Genomic DNA, 22,983 nt, shown 5'->3' with positions numbered 1-22,983 from the left:
AAAATGGGTAAAAAACCGAATGAATTTTTATTAAATATGGTGAAGTTGGCACTATATCGTCGAAAAATCAACTTTATATTGTTGACTTTTTGTATAAGTCGTTACTGGGGGAGTCGTGTTGCCCCCAGCGACACGGTGATATATTGCCGACACACTGAACCATGGGGTAAACACACCCAACCCAATCCGTGTTGATATTGTGTGAGTATCGGATAGGATGATACAGATACATATCGGACCAATCCTGATATCTTGATACGTTATATCCCGATACATATCGGCTGAAACGCTAAAGATACACAAACAACAGAGAGGCAGACCAATAAAATGACAAACGAAAAATGGTACACAACTGATCTTCTCCTTTTTCTTCCCAAGACGTTCTAATCCCTAGCAATTACACAACTAATTAACTTGAGTTTTACTATAACTTAAAAACCAAAGAAAATAAAACCAATGCAATGGTGAAGGGGAGTGAAGAGACAAGTGTAACCGTGGTGGAAGCTTGATTATCCAACTCAGCAGAATCAACGGCTAACGGCATCCCATCTCTCGTCAGACTGCAAGATTTCGGATCAGAGCCGTCGGAGCTCATCATCAGAGCACGAAGTACTCCAGTCACCTTTGGCATATAAGCCGTTCGATTCTTGGCTAGCAGCCACGTCAGCCCCATAATCTGACAGTCCTTGTGATGCATCTTGCTCTTCCTATCACCTCCGCTGGAATTTACACTCTTCTCCTCGTATAGCTGTCACGGCATTAAACAAATTAATATCAACCGTTCGATTTAATTCTTTGATCAAGGAGGGTTGGAGAATCTGTGCAACTTTCCCAAAAACCAAGCATGAAATTGGAATTGGAATGGGAGAATCTGTGGAACTTGGGAACTTGGAAGTTGAAACTGCAGAGAAGGAACGGGAATTGGAAGCTTCAATTCCATCTCTTCAGTCTTGATTTTCATGGATCGGTTTTAAAAAACTGAAAAGGGCTTTAAATCTGAAGATCAATTACTCACCTGGTAGAGTGAGTTCAAGCAATTGGTGCAACCAGAGAAGCCCTTGTTGCTGCCCAAGCAATCCTTCTCAAGGCGATTTACATTCTCACCACCGAGCAGCTTTCCCTCTTTGGACACCGAGAACGCATCAGGGCAGCTCAAGGGTTGAAGCCGAATACCACAATAGCAATAAACGAGGTCGCAAGTGTCGTTGGGCTTAAGCAGTTTGATTCCCTTCTCCTGCAACGAGTTCTCCAGGTTACCAACGCAGGTTTCCGAGTCATCTGGCAGAACGGGTAGGTCGTAGGGTTGGGTGTTCATCCTGCTCTTGCCTGCCCTTTGAAGAGCCGTGGCTGAGTATGCCGAGTAGAGCCACGCGGCCAGAACTGGGCAGCAGCGGCTTCGCTTTAGTCCTGTATGTGCATTTGGGTTTTTTCCATTGGAAGTACCACAAGCATGGTTCAGGGCGTGGAAGAGATCGTTGGGGAGGTTGAGAGGACAACCTTCGAGGTTGGATTGTTCGGGGAAGGCCGGGATCGTAGCAGGATGAGATGGGGTTGGGTAGAATGCCTGGACCTGAGCTGGGTCTGGTTCCGGCATAGATAGAACTTGTGGCGGCACGAAGAAGAAGAAGAAGAAGAAGAAGAAAATGCCGGAGATGAAGACGATGATGGCCTGTCGGAGAGGTTGATTTGGGGACATTTCGCGTGTTCAGTTGCTGCTGCAATGTTAATGGAGGCCAGAGAGAAAGCGAGAGGAAAAGTGAGAGTGGAAGGAGAGGAGAGGAGAGGAGAGGAGATCTGCTACTACACTCTACACAAGAAGTGAAAAGAAGAGAATTATTGAATGGTTTTTGGTCCTTTTAGAAGGTTGGGTTGAATTTGGGCCTTATTGAGAAAACAGGAGGCGAAGTGGCAGGCTGGAAGAGGGCCCACTGGCCCAGGGACCACTTTGGTCGTTCTTGGATTTATTTATTTTACTTCAATGATGCCTTCTTATATTTAACCTGGTTCTATTATTTCGGTGGGACATACCCTTTTACAGTGTTATAGAGAAATCATTAACTTCTAGTCTTCCACCCAAAAAAATAAGAGAAATCATTAACAAAAAGATAAAAAATATTATGCTATTTTTATTTCACACATGGATCATGATGCTGGAGCTGGCTCCAAGCAAAAGATGGTAGAAATTTTCATAGTTGCCTTGAGTGCATGGATAGCATTATATTTGAGGATCTAAAGTTCATTCGCAACTCCAATTTTTTACGTGGAAGCATTAGTCTTTTGCCAATTGAGCCACCCCTCGAGCAGGGTTCAGCGATAGCACTCTCTCTTCTCTAAAGGCTGTTGTTTAGTGTGAAACTTATCCCTAACCATACAAAGTTGGGAAGAACTGGAATGAATATGAATTTGAAGAGGATCCAAACCATTGCTTCTATTTTTATTAATAAACGTAAGAACACATCGAGTTTTGTTTTTATCATCTTAGCATCGAGCTATTTTTTTCATAGGACCTCCCATGTACCATTACCATAGTTAACTACCAAGTTGGGGATGAATTGATCTGATTTCTGTATATCAATGAGACCAAAACATCAAACCATGAACAAAGAAAAAAACAAGAATACAATGGGTCTCCTTTACCCAAAAATTAAAGATATAAAGAAACTCTGCCTGCAGTTATAAACCTCACAAAGACAAACAAAAATCACTTATCAAATAATTCTGTTTTATAGCATTATTAGGAATATTACCCAAATGTAGTAGTTCAAAACCTGCTGATTTGGGTCACTTGATTTTATTGAATTCTTGGTACTTATACTATAGATTCATTGTGAACCGTTGAACCATTTTACCTATTCTTTTGGTCCTTTTCATCTATAGTGAACATCTTTTCATGGTCTATTTAACTATTCTCAAGCATTCCTAGGTTTCCTCTGCCACCAAACATGGCCATATGGCTGTTTTCATTTTTTATCACCTAGTCTCCTTCCCTTTACCTCGGCTTAGTACATTTGTGCTAAAAAAGAATCCACTTTCCTTGGAATCTTTAGCCCAGAAAATTAAAAATCCTCACTAACACAATTAATTGTCAGAGACCCTTTAATCAGAATTTTAGTACATTTAAGAATGTATTTACTTTAGTTTATCGATCATTTAGTAATCATAATTCCCTTTTCCTTGTATTTCTGACCATCCTTTCTAATCTCGATGCAAACTATAGATTAATTAAATACCCATTTACCATAGAGGTTGATAATGCTTTACAGAGAGAGAGAGGATAAGTAAGCTTCTTCACTGAACTGATCAATCAAGTGATATCAATTAAAGGTAGGAAAATATTGCAGGAAATCCATAATGTGTTTATTTAAATAAGGAACTTCTTTTAATGATATCTAATCTGATCTCTCTTTTTGTTTCTTTTAATTGATGTTCTTGGGCTACTAAGAGGTTTAGCTTCTTAGACTGCAACAAAGAATGAAGATCATTAGAGGGGTTCTATATTTTATGATTTCAGGGGAATAGGGAATTTGACTTTGGACCTTTTTAGGGCATCTCCCATTCCCCCACATGAGGATAAAAAGGGAATTTTCCTCCTTTTTTAGACTTTTTAATAGTAATAATACACTTTGGTGGATGGAAAAGGGAGCACGCGGTTCCATTTAAAGCTGTTAGATGAGTTCAAAGGGTGGAGTGGTGGAGGTGAAGTGTCCCTTTTGTGGGATCCCACTCTCACTGTCACTGTGTTATTCTTTTGATCATGGAAGGTGCAGTTAATTTTGTAGCTCAGAAAGGTTCACTCCATGGGCATGAATCTCAAGTACTTTCTTGGGATGTTAATAATGCTTTTTTGGTTTGATGGGTTCACTTCATGTTCACTGTTTTGACCAATTTGAGGACTATATTCACGAGATTCCTGTTCTGCTTTTAATTGGAACCTCAAGTTTTGAGAGCCCAAAAGCAAAGGTCACCTCTTCAATTGCCTTTAAGAAACCCTAAAACACTCTTAGATTATGTTGGCACAATAATGAATTTCAACTGCCTCTTTTACTATGTGCAGGGATACTTAACTCACAATTTTTTGTGAATGACAACTTAAATATTTTAGCACAGGAAGTATAGACAGAAGTGACATTCTTGAAGCTACTACCATTGGACTTCATGCAAGAGTCGATCGAGCCCACTCTTCACTTATAAAGTTTGTAGACATTTGGTGCAACTTACAACAAGCAGTGGATCTTTTTCAACAACTTATGAAAATCAAACAGTGGCTGATTGCTTATGTCTCTATTTTGGCACGTCTAACTTCTTGTACAAACAATATAAATATTAATATTTTCTAAAACCCCACCCTCGAACTATGGTTTATTACTTTAGCTTATAGGTCATCTGTAATCTTTAAAAAAACACTTGGACTACTATAAATATAACTAAGCTATGTAACTATCCTTATGAGTAATTTATATTGTCTTTATTTTCATAATAAATAAAAGCAATGGTCTCTTTTAAGGTATATCAGTTTCTACCAAGAAAAAAAAAAGGTTATGTATCAGTACAAACCAGTGTATCAGATATCGGTATGTAGAAATGGTTGTATGGGATAAAGCATCGTGCTAGTCAAACAATAATGTCTTTCGAGCTAGGTATTAGCAACCACCGTGGGATTTTAATTTGGTGCAGCTAGAGCCTGCAGCCAACAGTCAAGATTTCACCACTCATAAGAAAAAAGTGGAATGGTTGTGAGAGAAAATGCAAGGATGTGAAATGTAAGTACGATTTTTTTCATTTTTACATTCACAGGTTTGCTATTTTAGAAATTTACAAAATGAAACCCTAGATTCCTTTCTTTCACCTGCACCAACGACTCTACCCTAGAACTTCCCAATCCCAACTCCCACGTCCACCCCAAACTCCTCCATCCCTGATTTCAACTTCCTAAAGTTTTTTTTGTTTTTCTTTTTCATCCATCAAACAAACTGTGTTTTGACTTTTGACTAAAATTATTCACAAATGTAGTCATTTTTTGGTCATGCAGGAGCCATTAAAATATTCCTTGCAAATATTTTAGGGTAACATGTTAACTGCCTTCTTTCTTGGCTCATTTGAGTGAAGCTATGATCTGGGTATTTCTACACGAACGCCAATGGAACACATAGATGAATTAGGGGTTTTTATCACTTCAAAATAATTGAAAAAACACGATTGAATCGAGAACAGTGTTAGTCACTTCAAATTTGCTTTTTGGTAGCTTTCATTAGAACTAGATTTGAATTTTCGGAGGAAATCTGGTTCGTTTTTCTTTCTCTCCTCGAGCATCTATTAGGAATGGTGCTCAAATGGTGGAATAAAGATATAGTTGAACGATTGTTCGAAACTCTTTAAGTAATAAATCAGGGAAAATTATGGGGAAGGGGAAGTTCTAGGGTAGAGTCGTTGGCATAGACGGAGAAAAAGGAATCAGGGGTTTCATTTTTTAAATTTCTAAAATAGCAAACCATTGAATGTTAAAAAATTCGTATTTACACTTCATATCCTGCCTTTTCTCTCACAACTGTTGTATTCTTTTTCGTCTGCATGGCTGAATCTTCACTATTGGTTGCAGGCTCCAACCGCTTCAGCAAATAAAAATCCACCTCCTTGTCACCATTAGAGCATATACAACATAATAGCTAATAAACCCTATTTAACTACAAACAGGGGCGGAACGGGCCCGAGGGGGCATGCACCTTTCTTAAAAAAACACTTGTGGAACTCTTTTCGCATGTGAAATATCAGTAGTCCCCCCATCTATGAAAATTTTTATTAGTAAAAATAATGAGTAGAAAAGTCATTGTGTTTTGTGTCTTTTCACTAAGAGGATTGTTTTTAACCCCTTTTGAAGTTGAATCCTGTCTCCAACCCTGAGTGCATCAATATCAAAGAGAACATGATGAATACTGAAAACAACAAGGGTATGTCTAGAATCATGTCCTTCCACCAATTGGTTGTCTGTAGCTTGAACCACATTATATGTATGCCTATCACCAAGCTCTAGCGATGCTTGATTCAAACCAACAACCTTGCCATGAATCACTCCACCACTAACCTGCAGTACCGCTGCTGCTACTCTAAGAGTTTGCCGCTGCAACCCAAGATCTGACTCACAGTGTCTCTTTTTCTTTCTCTCTTTCTCTCTTTCTTTCTTTCTTCTTCTTCTTCTCCTTCAACGATCCGGTGAAAATAGCACCACCGGTGGTACTACTCCTCTTCTATTTATTTCTCTTTCTCCCTTTCTTTCTTCTTCTTCTCCTTCTCCTTCAATGATCCGGCAACAACAACACTAAATCAGGCAATTTTCGTTTGATTATCGTGATTTTTAGGAGATTTTCGTTTAGTTCGCCGGAAAATCAACAATTTCGTTTCGCCCCTGTTTCGGTTCGATGGGGGGCGAAATCACCGAATTTCGGTAAAATTAAGTTCCATGCCAAAAAATCCCACTCTTACCTTTTCATTTTCACCCATCAAAATTTGCATCTAAAAAACAAACAAACTGACCATCAGAAAGAGGTTGTATCAACTTCCTTGTAGGCTGTGCTTACATATTCTTGGAATGCCCTACCTACTGCTACAATAGTTCTAGGCTGCCATACAGACTCCTCTCCCCCCCCCCCCCCCAAAAAAAAAAAAGAACCAAAGCAAACAAAAAGTATGTGCAAGCAATCACCAGTCTCCTCTCATGTATAATACCTAAATTTTGTTGTAGAAAACTTTGTGGGGTTGGTCAGTTGGAAATACCAATGCTTCATAACTATGAGGTCAAGGGTTTGAATATCCTCTGGTCAAAGGGTGAAGCCACGTCTTATACTTAAATTATATGTATGTAAAAAGCTACTCCTGAGGATGTAGTCAAGGTGAACGTAAAACAAAAAAAAAAAACCCTCTTTTTAAAAAAGTTATCTATGTAAAGTGATTAACTTTTCTTTTTTATAGAAATCAAATAGTACATATTGCTGAAACCAACATTACATCAAAGTCCTTGATGCACAACTTACCTAAGAAGTAGGTTGTAATGCCAAGGCTAAGACCCAAGTTAAGTACATTACAGCATCACAGTTTTCACTAAACATAACATTCTCAGGGATATAACTGCCTACTGAGGAACAAGGTAGTATGCAAAGGGTCAACAGGAACTGGAAGGAAGTGATCCCAATGAGAATACTCAGAGAAAAAAATGTCAAGAGTTGGAATGTTCAACCTCCTAGCCTCTAGCAATTCAAAATACAAAGCCAAGATCCACAGCTCTAACTACAAAGTGACACCTGACCTCTAAAAACATAGCAACCTGGAGTGACTTGTATGTATAATGAAACTTTTTATTGATATAACAATGAAAAAAATTCATTCCCTAGAATCCAAAAAGAAAACAAAAAATGGACCGGACATATTTCTGGGCCCGGATCTTTCTCTCTTTTTTTTCTTTTTCTCTTCGATCTTAGATGTAATCATTTCAGAGTAAATTGCGATGTTTAAAAGCCAAAAGAATGATTTGCTTTTAACTAACTAACCTTCTTATTGTAATTATGATAATAGGGATAATATGTACAATAAAAAAATAAAAGAGAAAGCTACAAAGCTACAAGGAAAAAGCTTTGCGAGCAACACACCAAACACTGAGGCTCAACTACCCTGAAATTGAAGAAATCACACATTGCTTCTCCATCCTGCATTGGACTTGGAACCCATAATTTGAAAACCTCAGCGAGAAAGGTAAATCAACAGAAAATCTGATGCTTTTCGTATAAAAATAGATCAACAGGAGATAGGGCTGATGGAAGAACTCAAGAAAGCAACAAAGTTAACACACTTGACAGTCAATTTCAGTGCATCTTGTTAAAATTCGAGGGCTAGTATTATGAGGGCCTTCATCTTGTTCTGAACCATAAAACCAGACAAGACATTCTATGTCATAAAAAATGTATATGTAAAGAAAATGCCAAACAATTAGAATCGGATACAAAATAAAGTTAGTGCTTCTAATAATTGTAGTTGTTCTCATGTCAAGTCAAACCAAACAACCCAGATGTCCTCTAGGTTACTTTACAGTGAAAAGCAAATAAGATGAGCAAAGATCCTAGTGCCATGGATATAAACTATACTATACCCATAAACCCTTTAAAACCAACATCAAGATAGAGAACTTTTCTGCTATCTTGTTAGCAATAGGCCCATAATGGCTCCTATATCATCTCTCTTTACTTGAATCTTTCTATATATTTCAAACATGTCTAACCTTGCTTTGTATAATGGAGAGACATTTATATCACCCAAGACTCAAGATCACTGGAATCATGACTTGGAGCTCTTGGTTCAATAAGTCATCATTGAAAGCACACATTATTGCAAAGATAGCAACCACATAGATACAAAGATATTGGTTCTTTAGATGATAATGAATGCCATTGATAATTATCAATTAGAAAATCATGATTTGGAAAGGGATCTTACTTTTCTTGTAATGCCCATTTCTAAAGCTAGACATGGACCTATCTACCCAGTGGCACCAATTGCCAGTTTTGGTAACAAAAGCATTTACCATGAATTGCATCTATCATGTCCTATGGTTTCATATGGTTAGTTGCCTGCAGAGTGAGGAAAGCTAGCTAGAAGATATGCCTTAGTTTGTCTTTTGGGTGGAGAAATTGTCTAAGTAGGGAGCAATTTTTTCATTCTTTTTTTAAATGAAATACGGGGACTTAAGTGCCGGAGCAAATACAGTCTTGTTAGATCCATATTTATACTACTATCATTAGGATACTTAGTTGTTAGGTCAGAGAGCCGTTTTTCAAGTGTGGGATATTTAAACAATCCGAGGTTAGAGTTCTTAATAGCTAGCTTAATGTCTACCAAAAGGGGATTTTGATTAGGGCCCAAATCATTTTGGATTATTGCTGGAGTAGATCGATCACTTCTTTGTTGTTGCACCATATTTCTAATAGCCGGTTTTGAAAACACATTGCATTCAATCTATGCCAATGTATATCTCTTGAATTAGTGCCTATGTTTCACTCCCAATGTCCAAAACTCCGGTGTTGATGTATTGTATCCAACCATCCCAAAACAATCCCACACTCCATCTTGTGGATCTTAGTTGCTGGTTATATACCCCCGCACACATTAAAACAAGATAATTAATTTTCTCAATATCAAAAAGGGATTTGCAAATGCATGACATTTCCCTACACCTAGCATCTTCTCCTCTAGTGTTGCTCCTTCCTCAATGTTTGGGCCTAGTTTAAGGTCCATGATCCATCTAGATATGTTATGTAACACTCTATTTTAGGTCACGTGATTGATTTTGGTTTCCTTTTCAATCGTAAGTAGCAAGTTATTATGATTTATATCACCCATTTAAAAGTAGCTTTGTCCGTTAATTGATCAGAGAGAACTGATTTGCAAACATTAATGGATGGAATTTTGAGTAGGGTATTTTGCCCAAATTCTTTTGGTCCATTAACAAGTAGAAAAAAACATGCCAAATTGATTCCGTAGAAATACTCTAAATAGTCAAACTTGAGCTAATTGTTATCCACTACAATAAAACTTTCTTAACTAGTAACCTTGCATTCAGGAGACACCAAAAGAAGGATTAAATTTAGGATGAATTTGAAGTTTCCAGAAAACTTTCCACTAACTCTCATGATTGTGTTGGCTCCTTAGGTACTCTCTCAATTTCAATAGTGCATGTCCTACCAATTTGGTGGCGAACAAGGTCTATATTAAGGAGACCCAGAAATCTAGAGAGTTGGATAAATTAATGAGTCGGAGACTAGAAAGGGATTGTAATTGTACAATTGAGAGTAACTCCTTGTTAGTGTTCTCTAGAAATTCAATTACTTTTGCCATCATGATCTTTTATAGCTAGGCATCAAGTTTGAACTTATCACTTGCTATCCTCCATGTAGATTCCAAGGTTCAAACCAAAAGAGAATGTCTTGTTTGTCCACAATGTTTCATTGGACCATTTCTTGTAGAGAAGGTAGGGTGTTGCATATATTGTTTCATGTCCACTACACCTTCTTCTTCATTACTTTTGGATCAAACGAGGATGTATCTAGTAATATTTGGCTTTCATTGTTTGAGCCCATATCAAGTCCAGGCAGCTAAGCATTCTCCATCCTTGCTTTAGAAGAAGGGAAAGAGTTGCTTTCTCCCATTTCCCCAAATCTCAGTCCTCCAGTCTCCCTTGATTAGCAACATCAGTCCCAAGAGATTAGTATCATTTACTTTTTCTTTGTTGGGCTTCCTAACTAGAATCTTTGATACACTGAGTCCACTTGTTTATGGAAGGATTTTGGGAATTGAAAACATTGCATGAGGTATAGAGATTGGAGCTAGAGTACTGACTGAATGATAAAAGTGCGTCCTACAAAGGATTGGTCAAACACTTTCCATGTGGATAGCTTATCCATCATTTTGTCGAGGATGCCCTGAAGGTTCTTAGCCTTGGCTCTCTCATGGAATAAGTTTGTTCTAAGATAGACTACATCCTCTTCATTTTGCTAGTACCTAGTGGATAGAAGCTAATTCTTGCTTTGGTTGTCTACGTTTCTGCTAAAGAATGCCCAGTTTTTTGCAAAATTAATCTCCTATTCTATGATATTCAAGAACAATTCTAAGGTGGCTTTAATCGTTAGAATATCCTCTTTTTTAGCTCGATATCATAGGAAAGTATCATCTACACAAAAATAGGTGATAAATTTTGGGGCTCTACGTGCAACTTGATTCCTCAAAAGAGGTTTGGGGTTCTATATTCATTTAGAATTCTTGAGAGAACTTTTATTATTATCATGAACAAATATGGGCTAAGGGGCAACCTTGTCTAAGACCTTTGGATCCGGAAAACCATAGGTAAGATTAAGAGATCCCATTGAGCTTGATGGAAAAAGATGTTGTAGACATAAGAGAGTAATATCAGGTCACACCAAAGGTTATCAAAGCCCAAAAATCCAAACAATTTGACTAAAACTCTCCATTCAACCCCATCGTATGCTTTCGACATGTCAAGTTTCAAGGCCACAAACCCTTTATTGCCCCTTTTCTTCCCCATAAAGTGGAAGATTTCCTGTGCCATCACCATATTATCGGTTATTTGTCTATGAAGCACAAAAGCACGTAGACAGGGAGAGATGATGTTGGGGAGGATAGGTTTAAGTCTCAGGGCCAAGATTTTGCCAAGATCCTGTAGATTATATTACATAAGCTAATGGGTAGGAACTCAAACACAACTCTAGGATTATCCTTTTTAGGGATAAAGCATAAGGAGGTACGGTTCACTCCATGTGAGAGGAGACATTTAGAGAAGGAGTTAACAAAATTCATAATGTCATGGAAAATTAGGTCCAACAATTTTTGGTAGAAGAAAGCATTAAAACCATCCATACCTAGTGTCTTAAAGGAACCCAAGGGGAACACTACTTTTCAACCTCTTTCATCTCACATGGGTCTAAGATACCTAATAGGATCTGGGAATTGGAAAGAAGGGGGAATAAATATTCCACAAAAGACAGGTCTAGAGGTTTGGTTGAGGTATAACAACCTTGCATGAAGTTCGCAAAGACACCCGCAATTTCTCAAGCTCCTTGAAAGAAAGAAAAAAACCCTGTCCTATTCAATTGCCTCAAATTTTCTTTTATGACGATGGATTCTAGCTAACAAATGATAGTACCTTGTGTTTCTATCCTCGTCCAAAATGTATATACATCTTGATTTCTGGTACCAAAATTGCTCTTCAACAAGTAGGGGCCATGGCGATGTTTCCCTTTTTAAGATTGATGAGATCCCAGTCTAGGTGGGGAGGTTTTCTAGAGCTTTGATCTCCAAAGTTAGGTTTTCAAAGACGGTGTCGATGTTCCCAAATTAAAGTGGTTTGATTCCAATGGTTCAATGATCGGAAGAGATTAGTCTATTTGTGAGTAAAGGGAACATTAGTTGCACTTGCCCATGCATGGGAGATTGCATTACTTTGTATGTTAGGGTCAATCACATTTACCTTTTGCCTTAATTTTGTATATAAATAATAAAAAATCACTGGAAAAAAATATTTGACAAAAAAAAAAAAAGCAAAAAATCGAAAAGAAAATGCACCGTTTACAATATGCGACGACTTTTTGGCAAAACTCATTTTATTATTTTTTTTGTACCAGCAGCTTAAATGTAAGGCAGTTTTTTTTTTTTTCTCCTCCTCTTTTGGTGGGGAAGGGATCAAAGCAGAATTCTGACGCCTGAAGCCATACCGATTAATGAATTTTAACCTTTAAATGTGGAAAAAAGCATTCACAAACAGAATCGGATCCGCATACGCTGGCTCTAACTCAGATCCGATTCTGATTAATGAATATTCATTTCAGTTTATTATAATTTCCTTTTCAACAAAGCCTCCTGCCTCCTGACCTTAGGATATACGGGATTTTTATTTCCGGCAGCAGCCTGCCGACGATGGAGATATTGCCACGTCTACAAAATGTAATCCAATGGTGTGGCATCAAAAGGTAGAGATTTAATTGTAAAATATAATTTTTTTATTTTTACATCTAGAGTTTTAGAAGTTTGTAAATTTACGAAATAGAACCCTCTGTCTACCCAACTTCGATGCCTTTCCTTGTTTCACCTAAACTGGAGATTAGCAATGCCTCGGTCACTGAAATCATCCTGCAACTGAGCACGGCTTCATCCTTTGCACCTTCTCAGGCACCGGTTTCACGTTCCACGGCAATCTGGAAGTTGTATCTACTCGTCTCCAAATCGGGCGACTCACTTATTTGGCAGTTAAACCCACAAAAAGATCCAAACTGCAAATGAACAAGGATGATTAAACCCAACTGCTAAATACAAGAAAGAGAACATCAAGTCCAAAATGCAAGTCCAAGTGCACTGCTTCAAAATGCAAGTCGAGGTGCCAAACATATACAAATTCCATTTAAATCTTAACCATTAAAATCAACAATGAAAATGAGGAATTACAGAGAAGTGAGACAGAAGATTATATTTCCAAATATACAAAATAATCATGGCTGAGATACATAAGGAACCTTTGTTTCATCAAGTGGCAGACTGACATATTCTCGAGCGAATTCCTTTGCAATCTCCCTTGCAAGCCCTCCATGTAAGCCCTTACAACACATGTATAACACCGTATTAGCTGCAAGACTATGAAGTGCATACTTCTTCTTTTTTGGTGAAAGGTGCATACACCATTATCAAAGCGGAAGCAACCACTTTCAGTGCAACAAATATCCAATCCCTCGAACCCCCAGGATCAACTGCAAATTCCTAGTTAGCCGCTTATACGGTAACACCAAAAACAAAGCCAAAGAACATAAACAGAGAAGCATAAATTCGTCTCATGCCCTTCACCAGATAAGCAGTTCGTCTCAGCCGTTCAAATCCTCAAATCGACTCCACCACCACCACGACGGAAGCCAAAGCCCAACTCACCAATAAATAAACCAATCCGAAACCCAAAATTACCAACCCAATCACATAAACATCTATGGCGTAAGGCGAAGACAGTGTGATATCAAACCCTAAAAATTCAATCCCTTTTAGGACTAAAAAACATGCCAATACCAACGGCAATAGAGATTGCAAAACAATGTCAGACGAAGAAAAGAGTTCGAAAGAGATTTGACAGTCGATGCAAATTTTCTGGACTGACCAAAGAATCCATGGTATATGTTGTAGGTAATAGTTCGGGCGGCACATATGGACAAGGTGAGGATCGTAAGGGCGTAGATTATAGACAAGAAGGTGGTTTTCAGGAAGAATTGTTGTTTGGGACTATGACAAAGTTAAATGAGGTTCAACGATGGCGTGACGGAGGCTAATCTCCAGCTAGGGCGAAACAAGGAAAGGCATCGGAGTTGGGTAGACGGAGGGTTCCATTTCGTAAATTTGCAAACTTCTAAAGCCCTTGAATGTAAAAATAAAAAATCATATTTACAATTAAATCCTTAACTTTTGATCCCACCGTTGAATTACCTTTTGTAGACATGGCAAATAAAAATCCGCATTTACGGGTTGCCATATAAAAAAAAATCTCTGTATCTATTTTCTGGGATTTTTATTTGCGTTAGCTGCTGCTGCCAGCAGCTAGTGGCTGCCATTGCGCCACGTCCACAAGTATAAATTCAACGGTTGTGAATAAAAGTCTGGGGATGTAGGTGTAAATATGAATTTTATTTTACAAAACGTCTGCTGATCTTTTGAAATTTACATTTACAACTCCCTGTTGTTCACCGACTGAGATGAAGTGATCGGTTACGGTCACTCAAGCTTTGCTTGAGACCAGCAAATCCAGTTTTAAAGGCTCTGCAAATCAAGTTTTAAATGCTTTACAGTCATATACATCAGAAAATCGATTTTCCGGCGACTTCAGCAGCCTTAGCTATCCCTGACCCACCCCCACCAAAGCCTTACCATTCATCCTTGAAAAGTCATGTCTCTTCCGCAATCTCATCCGTGAGCTGTGACTTCCGAGCAAAATCCAGCAAGCAGCATGTCTCCTCCGTTGACACCTCCGATTGCCCCGAGTATAAATGGAAGACGATGTCTTACAATCTCCTCTTGGTGCCAATTTGAAAAATAAGAAGAGGAAGAAAAATAAGAAATGCAAACCTAGGGTTCGGATCAGCACATCTTCCGGCAATAGCGATTGGTTCAGCAGCGAAGGTGGCAAAGAGGATGACCTTCTTCGGTAAATCTCCGAGCAATCAACTCGTTTTAGTTGCTCCATGAGATCTAAAAAAGCACAATTCCATAGAGGATGAAATTTGAACCATGCGCACCATTACTTTATTGTTTCTTTAAATTTTATTTGGCTCTTATTAATTAATGAACGAATGCTTCTTGGTTAGTCTCTTGTCAATCAATATTTCCTAAGAAGAACAAGTTTTGAACCTGGAACTTGCAGACGGTACAATCGTGACGCTTAATGGATCGGAGATTTAGGGTTTTTAATAACAATTATTCTGGTGAGAAAAAACGTTTAAGATTGAAGATAGGAAGAAGAAAAGCCCTAAAAACCATTGATTAAAACCAAGTGGAACAAGACAAAAGGAAGATAAGAAGAAGAAAGCAGGGGAATCGAAAAGCCCTATAAATGGAGTTGGGAGTTCATCTCAGTCGATGGACACAGGGAGTTGTAAATGTAAATTTCAAAAGATCAGTTGACGTTTTGTAAAATAAAAAATTCATATTTATATCTATAACCCCAGGCTTTTATTCACAACCATTGGATTTATACTTGTGGACGTGGCGCAATCGCAGCCTGGCAGCAGCGGCTGGGGCAAATAAAAATCCCTATTTTCTGTATTAGGGTTTTCACGTCGAGTTTCTGGCTGGGTGGTTTGCTTAGGTTCTTAGCTATTGGTTTTTTTAGGGTTTCCGTTGTGCTATTCCTGTTTCAATGGTTTTTTATAAGTATTGATCAGTTCGTTGTAGAAGAAATTGGGGCTCCGATGCAAATGGGGGAGAGCAGTGACAGAAATGTCAAACATGTAGCTCTGAATACACTTGCAGGTTTTCTGCAAGGTGCCCTGCCTATCGGAGCCCTAGACCAATATGGCATCATAGTACGGATTATGTGCTTGATGGGTTGGGGTTTTTGGTGGTGGATTTGGTCTGAGAAGATCTTCTCTTCTCGCTCTTCAGATTCTCCCCCTCTCTCCAACTCATTGCTCTGTCACTAACCCGCCTCCAAAAGCCATTACATGATTTTTTTTGCTTCTACTCCTTCGAATTTTATAGTTTTATGGCGATCTTTGGGTTTCTGTTTTAGTTTTCGGGTGATTCTATGTCGTTAGTGGTGTTCTTCCCATCGTATGATTTAGGTCTAGATTTTGCAGTTCTCTTTTAACTTTATCATTTAAAGGAAGCTCTCTGGTGAATGCATTAGATGATTTATTACAAACGAGAGGAGCCAAAAGAATGAAACTTGGAATCATGGTTAAGATTTTTCTTTACAGGGTGGGGAATTCGTTTAAAGGGTAACGGTTGGGAGATCAGGTTTCTTGGGGAAGAATCCTCCGGAAATTTTGAATCTCAAATGCAGCAGTGGATCAATCGGAGGTCACCATCTAATTAGAAAGGGAATGCTGCAGATCACTAACCGTTTAGAAGACTGGAATGTAAAGGAAAACCAGTTTTAGGTAATAATGACCTGTATAGACAAATGGTTTAGTGGTTTACCTTGCATATCATTTGCTTTCTTCGAAAATCTAGAGGCTTTAGATGAGCGGATCTTGTCTCAAAAACATGTTCATGCATCAAAATTTTTAAATCTATCATCGTTCAATTAAACATTGTGCAGTGACATGATAAAGGACAGGACTTTGTAGCTTGGCTCCTCGCTGCAAGATTTAGTGTTTTGCAGTAAATGATGGAAATTAGCTAAGTAAAAGTTGCAGGATGAGAGATTTGCAGTGAAAGCAGAGGAAATGGGCTTTTCCAATGGGCAAAGATTAAGTTCACCCTTGAGGCACTTGCTACGACGATAGCTTGCAGCTCCATATTTACTTAAACATTCGTTTATGTGGAAAAATGCTGTCCTCTATACTAAGATGAGTAAGTAATTAAGCCCAACATGCATAAAATCTTACAGAACACCAATTAGCTTTTGTTTGCCCCTTTGCACTTGCATTTGGGTTTCACCAGCACTAGACGTTTTATACTGATGAGAAAGTTAACCTGTTTTGAGCATATATACAAGCTAATTCGGAGTCTTTGAGCTCCAGTAGAAAAGGTTAAGAATTCTCCTTTTTTCTGGTTTTGAGAATTCTCCTACACTTTAGATCATGTGGAGGGGGATTTAATAGTGAACCAGGGAAAATGAATTTTATCATGGTGGAAATTGATGGCTATGCAGTGTATTGATCATGTACTAACTCTGCAAGAACCCTGTTTCGAAATTCTAAAATCTATCTTCTGTTCAACATTTGCAAAGGTTAAAGGATAATGACAAGATGAATCCTGCTTTGCCAAATCCCTTTAAGACTCCTTACTAGCTACTCTTCCAACAATATACTTGCTGATGCATAACACTTCAGAAAAGATTTGGGAACCCTATCTCAATATGCATTTTCTTACGTCTTGTTGCAAGTATAATCAAGCAGTTAACAGAAAGGAATCTAACCAAGAGTTTTAAGTACGGGTGCAAATTTGGCCTTGACCCGCATTAAGTCTGCCCTGAACCCAAATAGGGTTTAGGCTCAAGATTTTGGCCCCGAGGGCGGGTTAGGGTCAAAATATTCTAACCTTGACTAGGGCCAAGGGTGGGTCTGCAATTATTCTTTGGCCCGCCGGGCCTATCCTGACTTGTCCCTGATTTTTGCCATGATCCTGGCCTTGAATTTGGCCCTAATCCTGGCCCTAATTTGGTCTATGATGCTTGATCTCAATGAATTAGGAACAGGGTCAAGGATATGGTCAATCAAGGCCAAGGACAAGTATAGGGTCAATTAGAGCCAGGGACAGGCCAAGTATAGGGTCAATCAAGGCTAGGGCCAGGGATAGGGTCAATCAGGGCTAGGGACAATGCCAATTAGAATAAAGGAAATGGTCAATCAGGGCAAGAATGGACTTGGGATTGCAAAAGCCCAGCCCTATTGCAATCCTAGTTTTAAGGATTTGGCTCGGTAGGAATAAACCATTCTTCTACTAGTAAAGCTTGGCATGATGAAACAGAAAGTTCTGTTTCTGGCAAGAATGGCTGGAAGAGATGGGATATCTGATGAAATTTCCAGTGATACCAGACAAGGGGCATATTGACTAGTGCAAAGGCGAAACCAACCTTATGGTGTATCCAATTTGTTGGAGGGTTCAGTATCTACCATCAAGTGATATAAAGCCACCCAGATGAAGTAGATCACAGAATTCCTATTGCTGCAACCATGAAATCTCTTGTCCAAATTTTCAGTAATTCTTGCCTGCCGCCTCTTTTCTTAATATCAATTTTCTCATATGTTGTGAATTGCAATATTACAATCAACCTGTGCATTTAGTGTTTTGTTTGGCTAAGTGCTTCCATTACTTCATCAACCAAATTGCAGTTTATATACATGGTTATGGTCGAATTCAGGTACGCATTATCCAACTTTTGAAGTAACCATAGCTTGTATCTCTTGTTAATGCATGCACTCTTTAAACATTTATTTGTTTGGTAAATGTCAAGATGATTAAAGAATTAAGCTTAACATGACAAATTCGTATAGAGCACTGATGGATAAATCCACATCATTTATTTCCCATCTGCATTTGTTGTCAAGTTTCAATATTGTTCGAAATTATGGGCAGTATGAGAACTGTCATGCTGTTGAGGAAGTCATAATGAATTGATCAACCAAATAGCAAGAATTTGTGAAACCAGATCAGGCTATTTCGAGTATATCTTTAAAAGCAAAACTAATCCAGAATCACCTCTTCCTTTTGAATCTGGTGGTTGGCTTTTCAAGTTTATAGCTACCATTTCCTCTCTTTTGAATGTGCATGTGAATGCATTAGTGTGTGATGGAATTAATGACATCCAAGCTGTCTGTTTGAGGCTTCACATGCTTCAGGTTGAATCTGTTAAGAAACACCCAAACTTTAGACTTCAACACAAGCTTCAAATGCTATGCTCACTTATCATATGAGCCTTGTTGGGTTTGCTTCTTGCAGCTGGTTCTGTTCTCAGCCTTTGGCTTGTAATAAATTTGTCTTTCATCATACTAGCACCAAAGGGAAAGAAACAGATATAGTGAGAATTCTTTAAGATTATGGCCTACTATAGTACAAGACCCATCAAAACAAATTTACCTTTTAATTTTTTTTTTGTAGTCAAGTATAACATCAGAAAATTTAGTATGGAGGAATCATCTTATCTTTCTTTTCATGATTCAGACATGATAAGATGGCTGGGACTTTAACTTCAAAGTTCAAACCAGTAATATTGACTTGGAGAATTGCCGTGTGGAAGTCCATTTTCATTAATAAATGCAAGAATTTCGTGCTGTGTGGCCTGTATTTTCCTAAACTAATTAACACAATGGAGTAGGATGTGAAGCACCCACCCACCCACCCCAAGAAAACAAAGAAAAGAAATTCAGACTTTGGGGTGTGAGCTTTACTTGGGCTTCAAATCAGAAGTTAACAATCAACCAAGTATACACTTAAAGATTTCTATTTTGATTTTCGTAAGGAAGAGAATAAGAATATTCATGGATGAGAATTTATGAGAATTTTCAACAACAATTTCAAGTAAGGAGATTCTTAGGCACCTTGTTCAGCAAATACCTCCATGACTGGCAAACCAAATTGTTATATGATTGTCGAAGCAACTCAGCCAAACCAGGCTTGTTAATTTACCCATGCAGAATTTGATTTGATGTGTTAATCAGAAACATATGGACTGCACAGAAGATCAATCTATGGAAAACTGTAAATCTTCCTGTGGCATCTGGATATATTCTTCTAGCATTCAGTCAAACATAACAGTAATCGCACGGTGATTTAATTTGTTGTGTCATTTAGAAGAACAGGAGGGGAACTCAAGAGTGGCCCTCAGAATTTGACGATTAATTGCCATTTCTCTCATCTTGAAACAGCCCTCTTTCCAGAACCCAATCTTCAATCATTGCCTGAGAATTTACTGCCTGGTCTGCAGGAACAAGGTGCCCGGCCCCAGAAACAACTACTTCACTTAAGCTTCTCCATTTCTGCACATACCCAGCAAGCTCTCCTTTCATTTTCCAAACAATCCGCTCTGCATTTAGAAAACTGTCAAGTCCTTCCCAGTTCATTTCTTTCACCCACGCTTCAGTGGAAACCACTCCATCCTTCAAATCGTATTGCCCTTGGTACAGCAATACTCTAATCTTCTGCACCAATTCCTCTACCATGAATTTTACACTCTTCATCACATCTTCTTGCAGAGCATCCTCAACAGCTGCACTGCAATCCGCCCAAGTCAACGATTTATTTACACCCAGAACTTTCTTTACCTCGTTCTTGTTCAGGAATTTACCAACGATTTCTGTATCGTAAGGGGTCTTCCGCCTGAGATCGAAAATGGTAGCCAACCCCGTTGCGTTCTGTAAATAATCAAAGACCTTGCTGCGCGCGTAAGTGGCTACTTTCCAGTAACCCTCTTGGGTCAAAGTCACTGCCTCAGCTTGAATTTGCTCAAGCTCAGTCCTCTGTTTCTCATTAATCAAGCCGGAGTAATACGCGGTGGTGGCATGAGTGGCCACCTGAGAAACCGGGTCGGTCAACCCATTCCCTATTGCAATTCCCTTCAAGTTCAAATCGGAGGATTGTTGTAGAAGATAGTATCCAATTGCCGGCGCATATTTGCCGGCGTAGCTCTCACCGGTAATGTAAAGTGGGCGAGATTTGAACATTGGGTCGGAGGAGATAAATGACGTGAGAGCCGAGATAAGATGGTTGGCGACAGTGTATTGGTTTCTGGGAATATCTGCCGGAGAGGAAGCGATGCTAAAACCAGTCCCAATTGGATTATCCAGGAAAAGAAGGCCAAATTTGCGATTCCAAGTTCCTGGGTTCGGCTCTAGAGATGGTTTTAGGTTTTTGGGATTCAAACGCCAAGGGCCTAGTTCAAAGAAGTTACCGAGCAGGGATGAGCAACCAGGGCCTCCTTGGAGCCAAACAAGGAGGGGTGTTTCAGATAAATTAAAAACAGGTGTTTGGGCTTCATAGTAGACGAAGAAAATGGCGGAACTGGAAGTGGAATCAATGGGAAGATAACCTGATTTCGTGGGATGTGCTTTTTTAGGGAAGAGGCGATGTGCATTCGCTGGTGAAGTGAAGCACAGAAGGAAAAAGACACAGAGAAGCTTCGACGGGACTAGTTTGGGAATGGAGTCCATCACTCTTCCTTCTGTGCTTCTCTTCTCTCTCCTCTGCTTTCTGGATTTGCTCTGCTACTCACCCATTCATGGCTGACTGTGTTGGATGGAAAAAAAAACTAGCTGAACGTGTGAACACTGGAAAGGTGGAGCCACATTGCTAGCAAAACGATAAAATGAATTTTTAACTTTACGTTTTTCTTTCTTCTCTGTTTTTGAACCTTTTGTAACGTTGTAACTTGCAAGTGAGTTTTGCTTTTATAGATATGCAACGGTCAACTGGATCCGTGACTGTTGCAATTCAAAATTCAAGGTCAGAGATTTCAAGTTTTAGTTTTATTATTGATGTTTTAAAGGGGGAAATGGAAAATTTTTTGTTTTTTTTTTTTCTTTTGGTAAAAGGACTTTTGTTTTCTTTTTTATGGTTCAGAAAAGTTTTCGTTTAATCAGTGTTGATGAAGGTTATCAAGTGATGCATAACAATGGTTAGACCATAGAAAAGTGTATGACAATAAATGAGACAATTCAAGATCGATTTTATAAAAACATTTAACAACCGATGAATCTATTTGTCTATAATCCATATATCATAACAAGATTAAAAGAAAATTGTATTCACTATAAATGCAAATAATGATTTCTTTTTTCGGAAATATTAATCGTTGATCTCTTGTGAAGTTTTAAGATAGTCATAACAATCTTGTGATGGTCTTTAATTGTGATTGTTTACATAAAAAAGATGGATGTTGTAGTTAGAGGTCAGAACTTGGAAGGTGATCGGAAACAATTACTTTCAAGTCATCCCCCCATTATTTCTCTTATGTCAGAGCTCTGCTCAGTACAATTCTAGTTTTTCAATAAGAAGGACAATTTGGTTGTCGGCAATTTTGCATTAGGTTCATCTCTGTTTTAAAATGTCCAAAGTCTGGTGGTTTACATCACCTAGGTTCCTTCTAGAGTCCTTACTTGTTCAAACAAGACATTTTTCTTCTATTTCTTTGAATGAATTCGATTTCTTTATGATAAAAATAAAAAATAAAAAAATTCTTTTTCTCATTCATCGGTTTTGACTGATTGTAATACAATTAGTCATTTGCAATGATAATGAGGTTTTACTAGATTAAAGGTGAAAAAGGTTAAAGGCAATGAACAATAGTAGGTCGAAAACTTGTTCAAATTTGGTTATATATTTTTGTAGGATTCAAGATTCCAAGGCATATGAGTTAATATATTGAACATCTCAACAATATTTTGCTATCTTGTCTCATTATTAATATATCTCAAAATTTTACTATGATCATATATTTGTGTATCTTCCACCTAACATTGATTTGATTTTACTGAAAATATATATATAAAGCAACTTTATCTTTTGATTGCTCGTAATTGAATTCTGAAACTGACTCTATTGTTTGTTTCCAGAAGATAGGTGAAAAAAATACATATGTGGGGCTCATATGTAGTGGGGTAGAGGAATGAAAAAAGAAAAGAAAATATTTTGTAGAAAAATTTGAAGTGTGGGTCTCACTTTTGTTATTTTTCAGGAAGTCCCAACTATTTAGTGGGAAATAGATGGAATAAGAAAAATTACTTGTCACGTCAACAAACTCCTCACTTGTTCACCCTCGATTGATCCAAATAAGCCACACTTTGAAATTTCATAAAAAAAAATATATAAAATACTCTCAAACAAAATAACAAACCATGCTCGAAGCAATAACAAAAAATAAGAATTCGAAAATGTTTAGAGACCATAGTTTACATTTTTTCTTCTTCTTTGGGTTGGTTGAAAAGACCAATAGTGTACATGAACCCACAACAAATTAGACCTGTAAATGGATAGTCGAAATCTGCCTCCAAATTCGCATTCGTACTCATTTTAAGAGTGTCTGTATCCGGAATTTTTCTTACCCAAAAATATTCGTATCCGTTTGCTAAGCAACTAGATTCGGATTCGGATAGTTGCTAATTGGATCAGATAATATCCGGATATAGTAGAGTATTTAACATTTTTTTTTCTCCGAAAATGGATGATAATTGGATTCGAAACCGTAATCGGTAATCTAATAATTGGAAATCGGAAATTATCCAGTTAGAATAAAGTATTAAATAT

The 22,983-nt window shown here is 38.1% G+C and overlaps 1 protein-coding gene and 1 pseudogene across 1 annotated transcript; both read right to left on the bottom strand.

The window, feature by feature from the left end:
* Positions 1-364: 364 nt before the first annotated feature.
* On the bottom strand, positions 365-1,841 carry LOC149024870 (putative GPI-anchored protein At4g28100). Its single transcript, XM_089145072.1, has 2 exons — positions 1,016-1,841; positions 365-748 (listed from the first exon to the last, which is right to left on the bottom strand). The coding sequence occupies exons 1-2, from the start codon at positions 1,694-1,696 to the stop codon at positions 425-427; spliced, it is 1,005 nt and encodes a 334-aa protein (XP_089001198.1). The 5' UTR covers positions 1,697-1,841; the 3' UTR covers positions 365-424.
* A 17,271-nt stretch (positions 1,842-19,112) lies between these two features.
* LOC149024869 (serine carboxypeptidase-like 50 pseudogene) lies at positions 19,113-21,068 on the bottom strand (annotated as a pseudogene).
* Between the last annotated feature and the right edge of the window lie 1,915 nt (positions 21,069-22,983).

The sequence above is a fragment of the Hakea prostrata genome, chromosome 2 (assembly GCF_041222555.1).
Source record: "Hakea prostrata isolate BN-2017 chromosome 2, UWA_Hpros_2, whole genome shotgun sequence".
NCBI classification, from domain to species: domain Eukaryota; kingdom Viridiplantae; phylum Streptophyta; class Magnoliopsida; order Proteales; family Proteaceae; genus Hakea; species Hakea prostrata.
Note: the sequence above shows the minus strand (reverse complement) of the source record. Positions and strands in the feature narration are given on the sequence as shown.